General features: G+C 47.9%; 1 protein-coding gene across 2 annotated transcripts in view; it reads right to left on the reverse strand.

Moving 5' to 3' along the window:
• SH3RF3 (SH3 domain containing ring finger 3) overlaps positions 1-14144 on the reverse strand; it is a 375405-nt gene that overhangs the window by 133314 nt on the left and 227947 nt on the right. For both annotated transcript variants that reach the window (XM_049650139.1, XM_049650140.1), the window contains exon 3: positions 11130-11225. In XM_049650139.1, the coding sequence (XP_049506096.1) occupies positions 11130-11225 (96 nt within the window). The remainder of the gene's footprint in view (positions 1-11129; positions 11226-14144) is intronic.

Consider the following 14144-nt stretch of genomic DNA (forward strand, 5'->3'; position numbering starts at 1 on the left):
TCTTGCAGCCCCTCAGACCTGTTTGGACTTGGGCTTCCTCCCATCATTACCCATAGCCCAGGAACCTTCTCTCTCCTGAGCCATCTCTTCTTTCCAAACTGTCCTCCCAGGTCACCATCCAGCTCCACAGCCAGTGGCCAGCACCTTCAGCCTCCAGCAGTGCCCCACAGCCCAGCACTCATGTCCCACTAGCACCCCCATATGGCTGGGTCCCCAAACCAGGAGTCCTTTGCCCACCTTTCACATCCTCCCTCAGCTCTTGCATCTCTTCCACACACCCCCACCATCTTCCCTGGCAAAGTCCCACATGGCCTCCGTTCTCAAGTCCTGAACTTTGTCATTCGCAACAAATAATGTGCCAAGTACCTGAGACCAGAACAACTCGGCATAAACTCTGAACATCCGCCCAGGCCTCAGTGTGCCTCAGAACCTTTCCCATTCATTCCTCCTCCCTCTGAAGGGCGGGTTTCTCTCCTGTCCGTCAAGGTGGGCCCTTATCCTCTCCTGTCTCTGTCTCTGTCTCTTCTCTAGGTGCCAATTAGCAATTACCCCCTGCTATCCCTTGGGTTTTATTGTTCCCCTCTCCTACCCTCCCCTTAGGGTGCCCCATCCAATATACAGCTGAGCAGCATTCCCTTGACTCTGATAACTGCTTAAGATGTGCCCCTTTCCTGGTTTTTCACCAGAGACCTCATGTCTCTGCCCACTCGTCCCTCCAGGTTTATCTTTGTTCGACCGCACAACTGAATGCCTTCACAGGTTGGTGGGCAAGAGATGCTTCCACAGAGGAGAGATTTTCCTTAGGGACTTTCCTCTGAACATGGCCTGTCATTTCCTGTCATTGCCTTCTTAGTGTTAATGAAACATGCACAGGACAAATCTAAAAATCGCCATAAATGGGCAGGCCCTCCTGTCTGGAGGATCTACTTTTTCCCCCACCTCCTGGGTCCCCAGTGGCCTGTGGTCAGGCAGCTGTGTGACTGAGTCCTGGCCACAGCCTGTGGGTGGTGGTCTGATGTCCACTGCCAGGCCCAGCTCATGAAATTCCCACTTTAGCCTCACTCCCACGTGTTAAAGATGGTAGAGCCCCATTGGCTGGGTCTCCCTGGTGCCTATGAGAGCCTGGTTGACCAGAACAGCCAGATGTGACCCTCTACTGCAGTTAAGCCCTAGGACCTCAGGGTTCACCTGTCACAGCAGGTACTGACACCTCAACTAATATGCTCAAATCCCTCCTCCCAGCTTCTTTCCTTCCTGAACCACACCTTGCTTCCAGACACCCCCTCCTCTAGACTCAAACCCCCAAGGATCTATCTGCTCCTTTCACCTATGGAGTGTGGGGGTAAAGGATGTTCCCAGGTAAAGGGTACAGGAGAGGCACCTGCGAGTCTCAGAGTCAACCTGCACCCTTTCAGGTTGTGGCCAAAAGCAGCCACTGTCCTTCCACGTGTGAGTCAAATAAATTACCATCAAGAACACAGGAAAGCCCGCTTCAATAGGCTTGCTTACCCATGCCTCCAAGGGACCCGAGGGCCATCTCCTTACTTACAGGTTTACATGTAACAGCACAAAACAAGGAAATGCATTAAAATGTATATGTTAAATAAAGGTTGACATATGACATATGAGAGGGAAGGAAAGACTTCCCTTCCAACCCAAAAGTTCCGTCAGCCTGCAGGAAGATGAAATAGTTCTTCCCTGGCATCTGTGGCCAGCTTCTGGGCCTGGGTGTGCTCAGTGCTCCCTCTACCAGATGTCACCACCTGTCCATAGGACAAACAGTCATCACCTGTGCATCTGCTTAGTTGCTACAGCACAGAGCACATAAGACCCAGTTTTCAGGGGTGGGTGGCTCACCCTCCCACTGAAACCTGCAACTGTACCTTATCTGAGTGTCAAGAGATCTGGGGATGCAAAGGGGAAGGAGATGGATGGAATCCTGCCTACCAGGTGCTCTCCAGCTGAGTGCATGTCAACGGTTCCTATACCTAGGTGAGCGAAGAACCTGGTGGGAATAAGGAGGAAGCCCTTACACCAGCAGGGGCAGAGGCCTCTCACAGAGGGGTGGCGTGGGAGCTGGCCAAGACAGCGTGGGGCTCAGCCTCAGGAGCTATGAGAGTGAAGACTGGAAGTGAGACAAAGAGGTGACCATCCTTCCTCAACTGTGTCCTCAGCCTGGTGGGAGTTGGGCCCACGCAGCCATGGAGTCCAGGGCAAGTGGGACAGGCAAAGGCACGCAGCTGTGAGGGGACAAGCGTGTGTGCTCCGCACACCCTGCAGTCCGTTGAAGGAAGTCAGACCCAGAAAAGGCACATAGCTATGAAGGGAAGCGCTGGTCAGCCTGGGTCAGCACCAATAAAGGGAGATCTGGGCAACTTCCAAAATCCAGGAACAAGGCAACCACATTCTTCCTGGTGCTTCCAGACAGCCAGCCCCCATGACAAGCCCCCTCTAAACATCACATGGTTTGTCCTGAAAGTTAAAAACCAGTCCAATCCTATTTTCCCCCATGCCCTACCTCTCGTTGTGCCTCCAAATTCCCCAAACAGCCTCTGGCTCTGGATAATCACTGCATGTTTCTGGATCCAGAAAACGGCTCCTGGCTAATTCTCATGCTGATCTCCTGATAAGCTGTCACTCCCACAGTCATACATTTATTAAGCACCCACTGTGTGCACTTTGCTAAGAGCTAGGAGTATTAAAAAGGAACAAAAAGAGGTCCCTGACTTAAAGGATCCCAGTCCTTTAAGGACTGAAGGGGACTGAAGAAGTTTAAGAAACGCTGGAAGCCCTGTGCCTTGACATAAACAGGGTCTTAGGGCTCAGGGAATGGCTCCATGGAGTGAGTGCCATTTGAGCTGGGTTTCAAAGGATGAAGAGGAGCTCTATGGGTCCTTGCACAGAGGCCCTGAGCTAGGAAAGGCACCGTCAAAGTTTGGGTGGCTGGAATCTCAGGTGCCTAGAGACAGCCTGGTGCCACCATGCTAGGTGGAAGTTGCAAAGTCCGGTCTCGGCATCTCATGGCAGGTTTGGAGATCACTACCCTGGAGACCACTGAGCCCAGGCTGGGAAGGAAGGAGGAGGGTGGGGGCTGGGGCAGAGGGTAGGGCAGGGTGGATTTGAGAGAAACGCTGTTCAGATATGGTGTGGAGGACAGACTAGTGATGGGGAGGCTGGTGTCAGGCACAGGACCAGACGTGCCCCGAACTAGGGGAGGACTCTGCTCTTGGACCCTTCCCAGCCTATACTCATTCCCACAGTGGCCCATCTACATGCCAAAGACCCCAAATTAGCATCTCCAACACAGACCTCTGTCTTGAACTTGACCCCTGCATACCTGTTGTCTATCTGATAAGCCACTCAGATGTTTAACAGATACCCCAGGCCCAACCTTCTGTGAACTGGCCTCTTGGTCTCCATGTACCCCAGCCCACGTCACCCTCCACGTCCATGGTGATTTCATTCCTCCAGCTGCTCAGACCAAAACTGGATGTTTTACACTTCGCAGCCTCACATCGGCACTTCCTGCTGGTTCTAACTACAGCAGCTGATGCTCTTTGCCACCTCTGTAACTACCACCGTGGCCTGTGCTGGCAATAGCTTCACGATCTATTTCCATTCTCGCCACACATGCTCCCATCCCCCTATACTCAATCTATGCTCAACAGTGGTGCCAAAGTGATTCACATAAAACTTATGTCAGATCATCAAGCTCAAAAGTTCTTCACCGGTTTCCTATTTCACGTAAAATAAAAGCCAATTTTATTAAATAGGCCTTCAAGGGCCTATGTGATCTGACCCTCTTCACCTTACCTTATCTCCTACTACTTACCCCCTTGCCCACTGGGTTCCAGCCACTCAGCCTTTCCTGCTGTTCCTCAAGCAGGCCTGGCACATTCCTGCCTCAGGAACTTTGCACTGGCTGTCCCCTCTGTCTAGAATGCTCACCCAACACTCCTCTCTCCCTTCTGTTTTATTTTTTTCTCCATTTCAGTTATCATTTTCTGAGGTGTTTATATAATGGACTTGCATATTATCTGCCGCCCACACCAGAAAGTGAGTTCCATAAGAGAGTTTCATAAAGACAGGAATATTTTGTTTGCTGATATGTTGAGTGGCGAGAGCAGTTGTCTGACAAGCACTAATGGTGTGTTATACTTTAAATTATACTATATATTTGTTATACTTGAGAAGGATTTTCAGAGATAGAACTGCTGAGAACTGACTGCAGAGTGGATTGGGAAGTGAGGGAGAAAAGGGGACCAGAGAGAGCCCAGGCTTGGTTTGGGAAACTGAGTGGTACCATCCAGTGTGGTGGGTAGCAGAGGGTCTGAGACAGGAGTGGGGTCTCAGAGGGTCTGAGACAGGTGATGCCAGAAGGACACGAGACCTGAGGGGCTGGAGGTCTTAGCGTCCCATCAGCCGGTTGCAGACTTGAGGCAAATCTCAGGGCAGTGGCGGCCTGGAAAGCCTACCTGGGAGCCACAGGCCCAGGCTGTTCTTGAGGAGCTTCCTGGAACCTCCTCTGATGACACCACCCACATGGTCTCCAGGGGAAAAGACGCCACAGGCCTGGCTCACCCACAGCCATGCCTGCCACAGCCCATGGAGGGCACACGGTGACCATACCTGAGAACAGGCTCTCAGAAGAGAGACTGCTGCACATGTGTGAAAATTCCTACCAGGCCTCCATTCCTTTCAACTGGGCCCTGTGAGAATGTCTGCCCATGCACCCAAGACCTCATATCCCCTCAGAGGTATCTCATGCCCATATCCCATGGGCCAGCTTCAGGGTAAACTGTGCTTTACTGCCACTGAAATTCTATTTTGCTTTTATACCCAAAGCATGGAGTTGACAAGCCACAGAGAGGGAACCTAGAAACTCTTGGATCTCCACACCTAGCAAGGAGAGGAGAGAGGGGTTGAGTGACTCATGTCTATGGTAAACCTGAGGCACCAGCCAGGACATCGTGGTACCTTGTATTCCCACAGCCATGGTCACAGAAGGTAGGAGAAAACCACCCAGCTCTTTCTTTCTGGGTCTTGGGGTTATCTTATGAGACAGACCCACTGGTGCAACTGCTCTCTCTGAATTAGAGACCCTTGTGGACCCAGCAGCTCTGCCAGTTATTCTGTGCCCCTACTTGCACTCCCCATTTCTAAGTCTGGCAGAAGCAGCCTGACACACGGCTCACCGCATGCTTCACCCTCTGCCGTCTCAGGCAGATTCTATTTGTGTGCAGATGTACACACATGCCCGCTCAGCTAAGCAAGAGCTTTCAGGTTATTTGACGTTCATAAGAGTTTTCCCTGAAATTTTTTTTTTCAGAAGAGCCCTCAGGCATTTCATGGCCCCAAGCCATGCCTCCTTTGGGAATCTAAAAACTCCCCTCCCCTTCAGTGTATGCCTGCCCATACCAGGGAAGAGTTCAGGCAGGGGTCGGGCAGCTGAGCCCCAGTGCCCCAGTGCACGGTACCATTTAATCAGGCTTCACATTTCTTATCGGCTGAATAGGGAGGATGGCTGTAATACCACTGAAAAGCTATGCAAATATAAGCAGTCAATGGAATCGATGATAGCACCTAAGAATAATTAGTTACACATCTAATCACCCACTGGTCAATGCCATAAGGTGAGAGCTTCCCTTGGGGAACCTGCTACTCATCTCTTCTCCCATGCCAAATCCAAAGGCAGCAGAGAGGCTCCCTCCTCTGTCCAGAACAGCACCCTGGGCAGTGTGTGCTGGCTGTTGGGACAGGCGTTGCACACCCTCTTCCTTCTCTGCCTGTCCTCACGCCACAGACTCAGGCCCATCTTCAGCACAGAATGGCCACCCTTCACCCTCCTCACCGTGGATAGTTAAGGGAAGTTGGAAAGGATTCCTCCCACCTTGCCCCAGAACCTTCCCCACTTGCTGCCAGAGAGGAGGTGAAGCATCTGTTTCTGTGTGCACATGTAGGGTGGGGCATACAAGTGAGCATGAGGGTGGACCCCCCCCCCCGAGACCATGTCACCTGGGAAGCCAACCACACAACACCAACCATGAAGAGCGGCTAGTAAGTTTAGACATCGTACTCAGCAGAAGTAAAGCGCCATCACATTATCTGGTAATTCTGGAAGTCTTTGCCAGTTAACTGCTGGTGATGCAGGTCTCCCCCTCATTCTGCCTCGACAACTGATTTTCAGAGTGCGAAGGCAGAACCTGACACTTGTGCTCACTGCATGTTCATTCTTTTCAACTGTGTCTGCAGCTTATTATAGATGTTGGGTCTTAGCGCCAGCCCCACGGACAGGCTTTCCTCACAGACAAGCATCACAGGCAGATTGCCTAATGTTCCTTCTATGTCTCCATGCAAACCTCCCATTGAGGCAGAACACAGTCCTGTGTCCTGTCTCGGCGTCTCTCCAGACTGAAGCTGATTCCCAGGAACGCACTTCAAGAATAGCCTTCTAAGGGCACCTGGATGGCTCAGTCAGTTGAGCTTCTGACTTCAACTCAGGTCACGATCTCACAGTCTGTGAGTTGGAGCCCCACATCGGGCTCTGTGCTGACAGCTCAGAGCCTGGAGCCTGCTTTGGATTCTGTGTCTCCCTCTCTCTCTGCTCCCCCCTTGCTCAAGCTCTGTCTCTCTCGGTCTCAAAAATAAATAAAAACATTAAACATTTTTTTTAAATAAAATAAAATAAAAATAAAATAAAATAAAAGAATAGCTTTCTAGCAAGCAACCTCTCCTATCATGCGGCATGGGAATATCTGCACCACTTGTCTTGTTGACCAGGGTGGGGCTGTTGTACCTGCACAGAAATAGGGGCACGCTTACCTTCAAAAATCTCCCACCCCTGCTGAGGAGTGAAAATGAGCACTTGTGAGAAAACTCTCAGAAATATGAGGCCAAATATGGTCAATGCTCAGGAATGACACAGAGATCTTCAGTAAACACATGAATGGACCAATGTGCAATTATTCATTCAACAAACAATAGCAGAGCAACAACACAGATGGCCCTTGCCAACCTACCTAATGCCAGGTCTGGTCTGTGCACTCTGTTATTGTTCTTGAAGCCTTGCAACTATCCCCATGAGGTCCATGTTATTGCCCTCAGATGAGCAAGGAAACAGGCTCAGAAATGTTAAGAAATATGCCAAAATTCACATGTCTAATGCATGGTGTTGAGCCCAGTGGGGTCTACCTCTGAAGCCCATGATGCTCTGAGCTGCCCTGAGTCCCAGTCACGTCCTGCCACTAGGGTTGCCATGGCCCATGAGAAATAGGCCCTGCTCTCGAGGGATGACCTGAGGTCCATACTAAGGGCAAATGCCAAGCATGCCATCTTGGAGCCTATGGAAAAGGAGAATGCAGGAACCCCAGTTGGGGTACTCATGCTGCAGGATGGAACAGCAAAGCCAGACCCAGCCATGCCAGGATGTGAGAAGGGCAGAGTGCCACATGTGTTCCTACAGTACGTTTACCCACAGCAGGCAATGCTGAGCCCCCACCTAGAGGAGGAGGGTTCCCCTGGGCCTGAGGAACTCTCTGAGATTGAACCATTCTGAAAAATGAAAATGATGACAATTATTCTGCCTCCTCAAGGACTTGAGGCACATAAGGAAGGCCATGTCACTGTCATGTTTTGGGGTGTATTCCCCAAGGGCAAGAGCAATGTCAGCTCCTCTCTCTGTCCTGGATAGACACCAGTGAGAGTGCCCTGCCCAGCAGTCATCCTAACAAAGAGGCAGGTGTCTGACATGTGCTGTTGTCCCGGTGTGAAGATGGCTGCTGGACAGTGATTGTTCATGGAACAAAGGGGGAGAAAAGAACATGGAGGCAGGTTCAAGATGCAGGACCAGTGGCGGGGAAAGTAGGAAGAGGAGCTGGAAAGGCATCAAGGAGGTCAAAGGTGGGGACGGGAAGTCGCACAGGAGTGGTGAGGAGTTGAGGGTGAAGGAGCCAGGTGCAGGCAGTCAGTGCCTGAGACCAGTGGGCCCAGGTCACCAATGGGGATACTGTGGCAGCCAGGCCCCTGGGCACTATGGGGAGTGTGGATGACAGAGTTATTTCTGCAGTACACCAGAGGTATAGATATTTCCAGAGACAGGACCACCTTCTCAGAAGACAGGCTGCCAGTAGCTCAAGGCCAGGCCAGCTGCACCCGGGTTTTATACCATCCGTCCCACTGTGCCTACTTGGCAAGCCCAGGGTGAAGAAACAGTCCTGGTTAAGAGAAGACTGTATAATCTACAGAGCAAAAGTGCTCGTTCACTTATTACAGATCCATCTGGGTCAAGCATGAGGGCAGGAACTGCCCCAATAGGAAGCTCAGGTTCAAACCCTGCAGAAGACTGGAGTTCCAATCACTCAGATCTCAAAGGCCTGCTCAGCCTCCTGGAGAGAAGACAGCCTGAACTCTGCAAGCCCTGGAATCTACCTCCAAGGCTATGATGGGGCCAGAGCCACTCAAGTACTTCAAAAGGGAATTGATATAGAAACAGTGAAACACCATCTCAGGAAATATCCATTTGGGGCATCTTGTCTTCACTGGTTGCTGAGTGAGAAGCCAGGAGTCTGTTCCAGAGCAGTTCAGGGGTGTTGTGGCTGGGGCTCCTTAGGGTCATGGTGAGGGGATAGGCTCTGCACAGGCCACAGTGCTGTCCAGGAAGGAGCACGACCCAGAGGAGCAAGTCCCCTGCCCATGGCTACTCCAGGCATTCTCTGCCACTGCTCCTGGGAAGAGCCTAGCACTGGAGCCTCAAGGGCCCTCAGGGCATCCTATCTGAGGAAACACACAAAGGAGTAAGACAGCCATGTTCAGTAGAGGCAGGACTGTCACTGGAGGTGTGGGGCATGGAGGGCTTCTGAGCCAGAAGGATGCAGGAGCCTACCTATGTCCTCAAGGGAGAAGTATTTGAAAGCGTGTCTCTTGTGGCTGGGCCTCAGGAAGTCTGCCCTTTGAGTAAGTCTTTGGAACTAAGGAGAACACTCAGAGAGCCCCACTGACTGGTTTCCCAGTCCTGAGCCCAAGCTCTCAACCTCCCTGACAATGCCTGAGCCCTTCCAGAGGGTGGAAGCTGCTGGGGCTAACGTGGCCTTCTGCAGGGGGTGCCAGTGTGACCTGCCTTGGGTTTCCTTATGAGGTTTTATCTTAGTTTCTTAAACTGTGCTTTAAAGAAAAATGCACAAATGTTAACTGTGCATCACTCTATGGCTGCACATAACTGTTAACCTCCTGAGATGAAGATTTCAAACACCTCCACATCCCAGAGGCCTCCTCTCCCTGCTTCCCATAAGTCTCCCCACAGAGGCCCAGCTGCTCTGCTTTCTGTCACCCTGGAATAGTTCTACCTGCTTTTGAACTTCCTAAAAGTGAAAATCATATGTACCCTTTTGTGTCTGGCTTCTTTCAAAAGATCTGTCTGTGAGATTCAGCCATGCTTTTAAATGCAGTAGTCTTTTGTTCATTTTCTCTGCTGGATAGTATTCCATCATATGGACATACCATCCTTCATTTATCCATCCCACTGCTGAGGGACATCTGCATTGTTTCCAGTTTGGGGCCATCATAACAAAGTTTCTGTAAGCATTTCTGCATATGTGTTTGAGCATCCTTAGAAGTCTGCCTGAGGAAAAATGGTTCCATTGCTACAGATGTCTGAGAGGCTAAGTTTTTCACTGCTAGACTGCACTATAAGTGTTACTCATGCATCAGGTTCTTTGATCTCAAGCTGCAGGATAAAGAAGAACATCCCCCTGGAAACTGAAGCAAATGCACAAATGGAAGCTTACAAGGTGTTTGGGGAATTTTGACTCTTACAGTGTACTAGGGAGAGGTGTGGATGTGTGTGTGAGAGTGCGTGTCAGAGTGTGTATGAGTCCATGTATATTTGAGTGTGGGCACTGTGTGTGTGTGTGTGTGTGTGTGTGTGTGTGTGTACGTGTGTGGGCTTACTGTTATTGTATAAGATGGCCTAAGAATCTCCTGGGCAGTCTATTCAAAATTAACGTGAGAGAACCACTAGTCCAGAGCATTTAGGGAAAGGAGAGGAAATGACCAGAGATGAGGCTAGCAAAACATCTAGCCTTTGCAGGCTATGAATCATGAATGCCTTACAATAGCATTTGAACTTTATCCTATATGAAAAAGGAATCAGCAGATGTGTTTAACAAACACCTAGTGGCACCCACACACAGCTCAGTAGGTGTGGCAAAGCTAGATGTGCCACCTACCAGCACATGGAGCCCCACAACAGGCTGAGTGAACTACAGTTTGCTAGTGGGGGGCATTCAGGGGCAGGGCAGTGAAGGGCTAAGTCTAGAGCAACCAGCCTGTGCTCATGTTCCACTTAGCTGGGAGAACTTTCTGTCTCTATTGGCTCATCTGTAAAGTGGGGACATTCCTGGCTTTCATATGCCTAGGGTATTGAGAAAATTAAATGAGAAAGTACTTAGAAGTGTTTCGCATGCAGCGAGCACGCAGTATGCATTAGCTGAAAGAACTGTATGGATAACTGCAGTGATTAATAGATGAAGGGTGTGTTGGCTCATGGGCGTACACACGTGACTTGTACTGACAAACAGTACACTCGCACATGATGGGCAAATACTCCTGCACATACACAAATAGCCCACAGCAAACAGGGGTTTCCAGGGCAAACATTCTAAGATGCTCCCGGCTCAGCCACTGCCCATAACTTATGCACTGGAAACCAAGTGCTCCTTAGTTACAGAAAGGAGACAGGAAATTAACAGGCCCCAAATCATCTCTGCTTTAAGGACTCCCAGTTGGACAAGCTGCCCAGTCACGTGAGTCCTATGAGGACCACAAACGGCCCACCAGAGCCAGCATTCTTCAGCTATGTTTGCAGTGACAGGGGAATGCTGTCTTCTCCTCTGGGGCTGGGGAGACCCTCCTTCCCTGCCCACATGGTAAGATAGTCTGCAGCCAGGCCTGGGACACACAACCTGAGGGACTGAGACAATTCTCATAGCACTGGCACAGCAGTCCAATGCAGTCCCCATCTTCTTCTCTTGGGAAAGGGGTCCTAGGCCAGGAGTCCACCCCCACAACCCCACCTGTCTAGTGAAACAGACAGCAGGGTGGAAGAGGAAGCATATCTGAGAGCATGACCTTACCTCCACATACAGCAGGGGGAAGATCCCAATCTTGTCTCCCAGCATGCCTTCCGCCCAGTTGTCATCCACTCTTCTGATGACAGTCAGGATCTCATCCTGGGGTCGCCACACACATGCATGTGGACACGCAACAAAACACACACAACAAAAATGGAGACCAGTCAGTGCTGCTGAAACTCAGAAAAGATCCTAAGCAAGGATGCAAAGAATGATTTATTATCCATTCTGGGATCTGACATACGAAAACAGTCTGCCCTTACATCTTCACCCAGGACCTCCCTCTTTCTCTCTTATATATTGATTATAGTTGCAAAAATCTGCAAATGGAAGAGCTTGGCAATTTATAATATAGCTAGTATTTTAAAATTCATGTTCCTATTATTTATTTACTGAAATAAAATTATTTTGAATAAAAATAAATTCAGCAAAGTATAAAGCTTTTTAAGTTTCTGGCACCATCCATGAACAAAAAATGACCCAATATAGTTCCATTTATTTAGAGTCGTGTACAAAAAGCTTTGGATAACCCTCTTAAATTCTTTGGCAATGCAGACAATGCCAAGTATAGATGCACAAAGTGGAAACAGATGGAAAGAGAAAGGAAGAGGCATGAAGCACAGAGGAAGAGGAACTTTCTGGGAAGACTGGCAGGCTAGTAGTTGTGAGGAAGGACATGACCAGGGTGGCTTCACAGGTGCCAGGAGCTACAGGGACAAATGACAGGGGGTGCAGAGAAGAGGGTGAGAGAAAGAAAGCACGGAGCAGTGATGAAGAGCAAAAGGTGGAAGCCATCAGGAAAGAAGACTGGGGAAAAGAGACAACATGGGCAGCGGTTAGAATCAAGAAGGCCGGACAGGGATGCCACAGGCAAAACTGGCACCTACACCAAGGATCTGTGGTCAGCTTCTGTTCCCTTTCCAATATCCATCCTTCCTTCAATACATATGATATATAATAGAACACTCCACAGACTGCTGGCCTAACCACCCTCTCCCCCTGCCCCTCCACATCAAACCTCCCTGTCATTTGTCTCTCAACAATCTGCTAGGAGACCAGCTGGACTATCTGGGACTTGTGCTAAGGAGATGATGGCCAGCCTAATGGGGTAACCCCTACTGAATCTGAAGGTACCATCTGCCTTTCCAATGAGTCTTCAATACTTTAATGTGAAGCAATAATACGGGACTTGTAGGCTTCTCTCAGGTCAGAGGGACATTTTAGGCCAGTACACTTCATGGAATTACCAGAAAAGCTGGCTTCCCTATAAGCTAAGGGACCACACAATTTTGGGATATTCATCTAGGTCATGGTGGAGTGATCTAATGTGAATGGAATGTGCCTTTCATGGAACACAGATAGGGGAAAAGCAAGGATAAGTGTCTGTCATGGGACACTCCCCCATGGTCTGTTCCAAACCTCTCCTCACCTAGGGGTACAGAGTAGAGTCTAAGAGCGATCATACCCCTCATTTGCTCTCTCCTCATTCCCAAATAACAGCTTTGAAAAATTCCAAATAACAAAATGATCTGTGACTTTAGAATATTTTTTCTCCTAACTTATATAAGCCAGAATAATGCAATAAGGGAATTATATCATTGCACGTGTTTCAGGGCAGTTGGTTCTCAGGCTACAGAATGGTATTAATAAGGGAAGAATGTATGGGATTTGCTGGTAACCATTAGGGACAAAGTGGCCACCTGGCTTGAGGAGAGATGTACAGAGAGTGCCCTTAAATCCCATGCCTTGCTCACCTTACAAATTCACAACCAAGAGAGTCATGAGCCTGTGATGAACTCAACTCAGATTCAGCCAAAGGGAGGCTCCTAAGACTTTGCTGATCATGCAAAGGGAAAGGGAATTGAAGGCTTCATACATGTCAGAGCTTTTGCAACAACAAAATAACACACAAAAAAAGACATTTCATTTTTTAAAATTAAAAAGAAGATAATACCAGATTAATTTTTGTTTTTTTAAAAAAGAAAATACTGTACTATCCATACTATTACTTAGAACTGGTCTAGAAATTGGAGCCAAAGTCATAAAAGAATATAAAACAGAAAACATAAATACTAGAAAGAAGGTATGCAATTCTTTACCTAGAAAAAACAGTATCAACTAAAAATTAGAATAAGTAAATTTGAGAAATACTGCTAATTTAAAAATAAATACATAAAAATCATTGGTTCACTCATCTACCAGGAATAATAAGTTAGAAAATGTGATTAAAATTGGCTATTTTAAAAAAAGTTTTCTAATACACTACATATGCCAAAATTAATTACATAAATATTAAAAATTTAAATGTTAGAAAAAAGTCTTGAATGCCCAAGAGGAAATATGAATAGATGTTTAATCTTGAGCTGGGGAAGTTCTTTTGAAGTATGATAACAAAAGTTTGGCTACAGAAAAATGAAATCCTCTATGATAAAAACAGCAAAAACAAAAACAAAAATAAGCTAGCAAAATACTTGGAGGATATATGACAAAGACTTAATATTAATATTATATAAAGACTTAAATACACAATAGAACAAAAAGACAAATGTCTTAAAAGAAAAATAGGCTAAGAGCAATACATCTCACAAAAAAAAGAAAAGCAAATTGCCATTAAACATATTTTAAAAAGTTATACCTCATAAATAAAAAAAAATACAACTGTAAACAACAAGAGCTCTCTCTTTCTTCTTTGTTCTATTTTGCTTATCAAATTAGCAAACAAAGAACATAAAGCCAACTCACAGTGCTGGTCAGCATGCACGGAATAGGCACTTAATTATTTTGGGTGTAGATATACATTTATGGCAGGCAGTTTGGCAATTTCTAAAATCAAAGCCTGCACACCCACTGATCTAACTCTACCCTAGGAAAATCAGAGATGTGCAAAAAGATTTAGCTCTGAGAATGTTCATTATAGTGTTTGTTCAATTAGATGGAAACTAAAGATAAATGTACAGCAAAAGAGGTTTGGTTAAATAAATTATGGTATTGTGCTCCAATACTATTCCCAACTCCAGC

The sequence above is a fragment of the Panthera uncia genome, assembly GCF_023721935.1.
Source record: "Panthera uncia isolate 11264 chromosome A3 unlocalized genomic scaffold, Puncia_PCG_1.0 HiC_scaffold_11, whole genome shotgun sequence".
Lineage (NCBI taxonomy): Eukaryota > Metazoa > Chordata > Mammalia > Carnivora > Felidae > Panthera > Panthera uncia.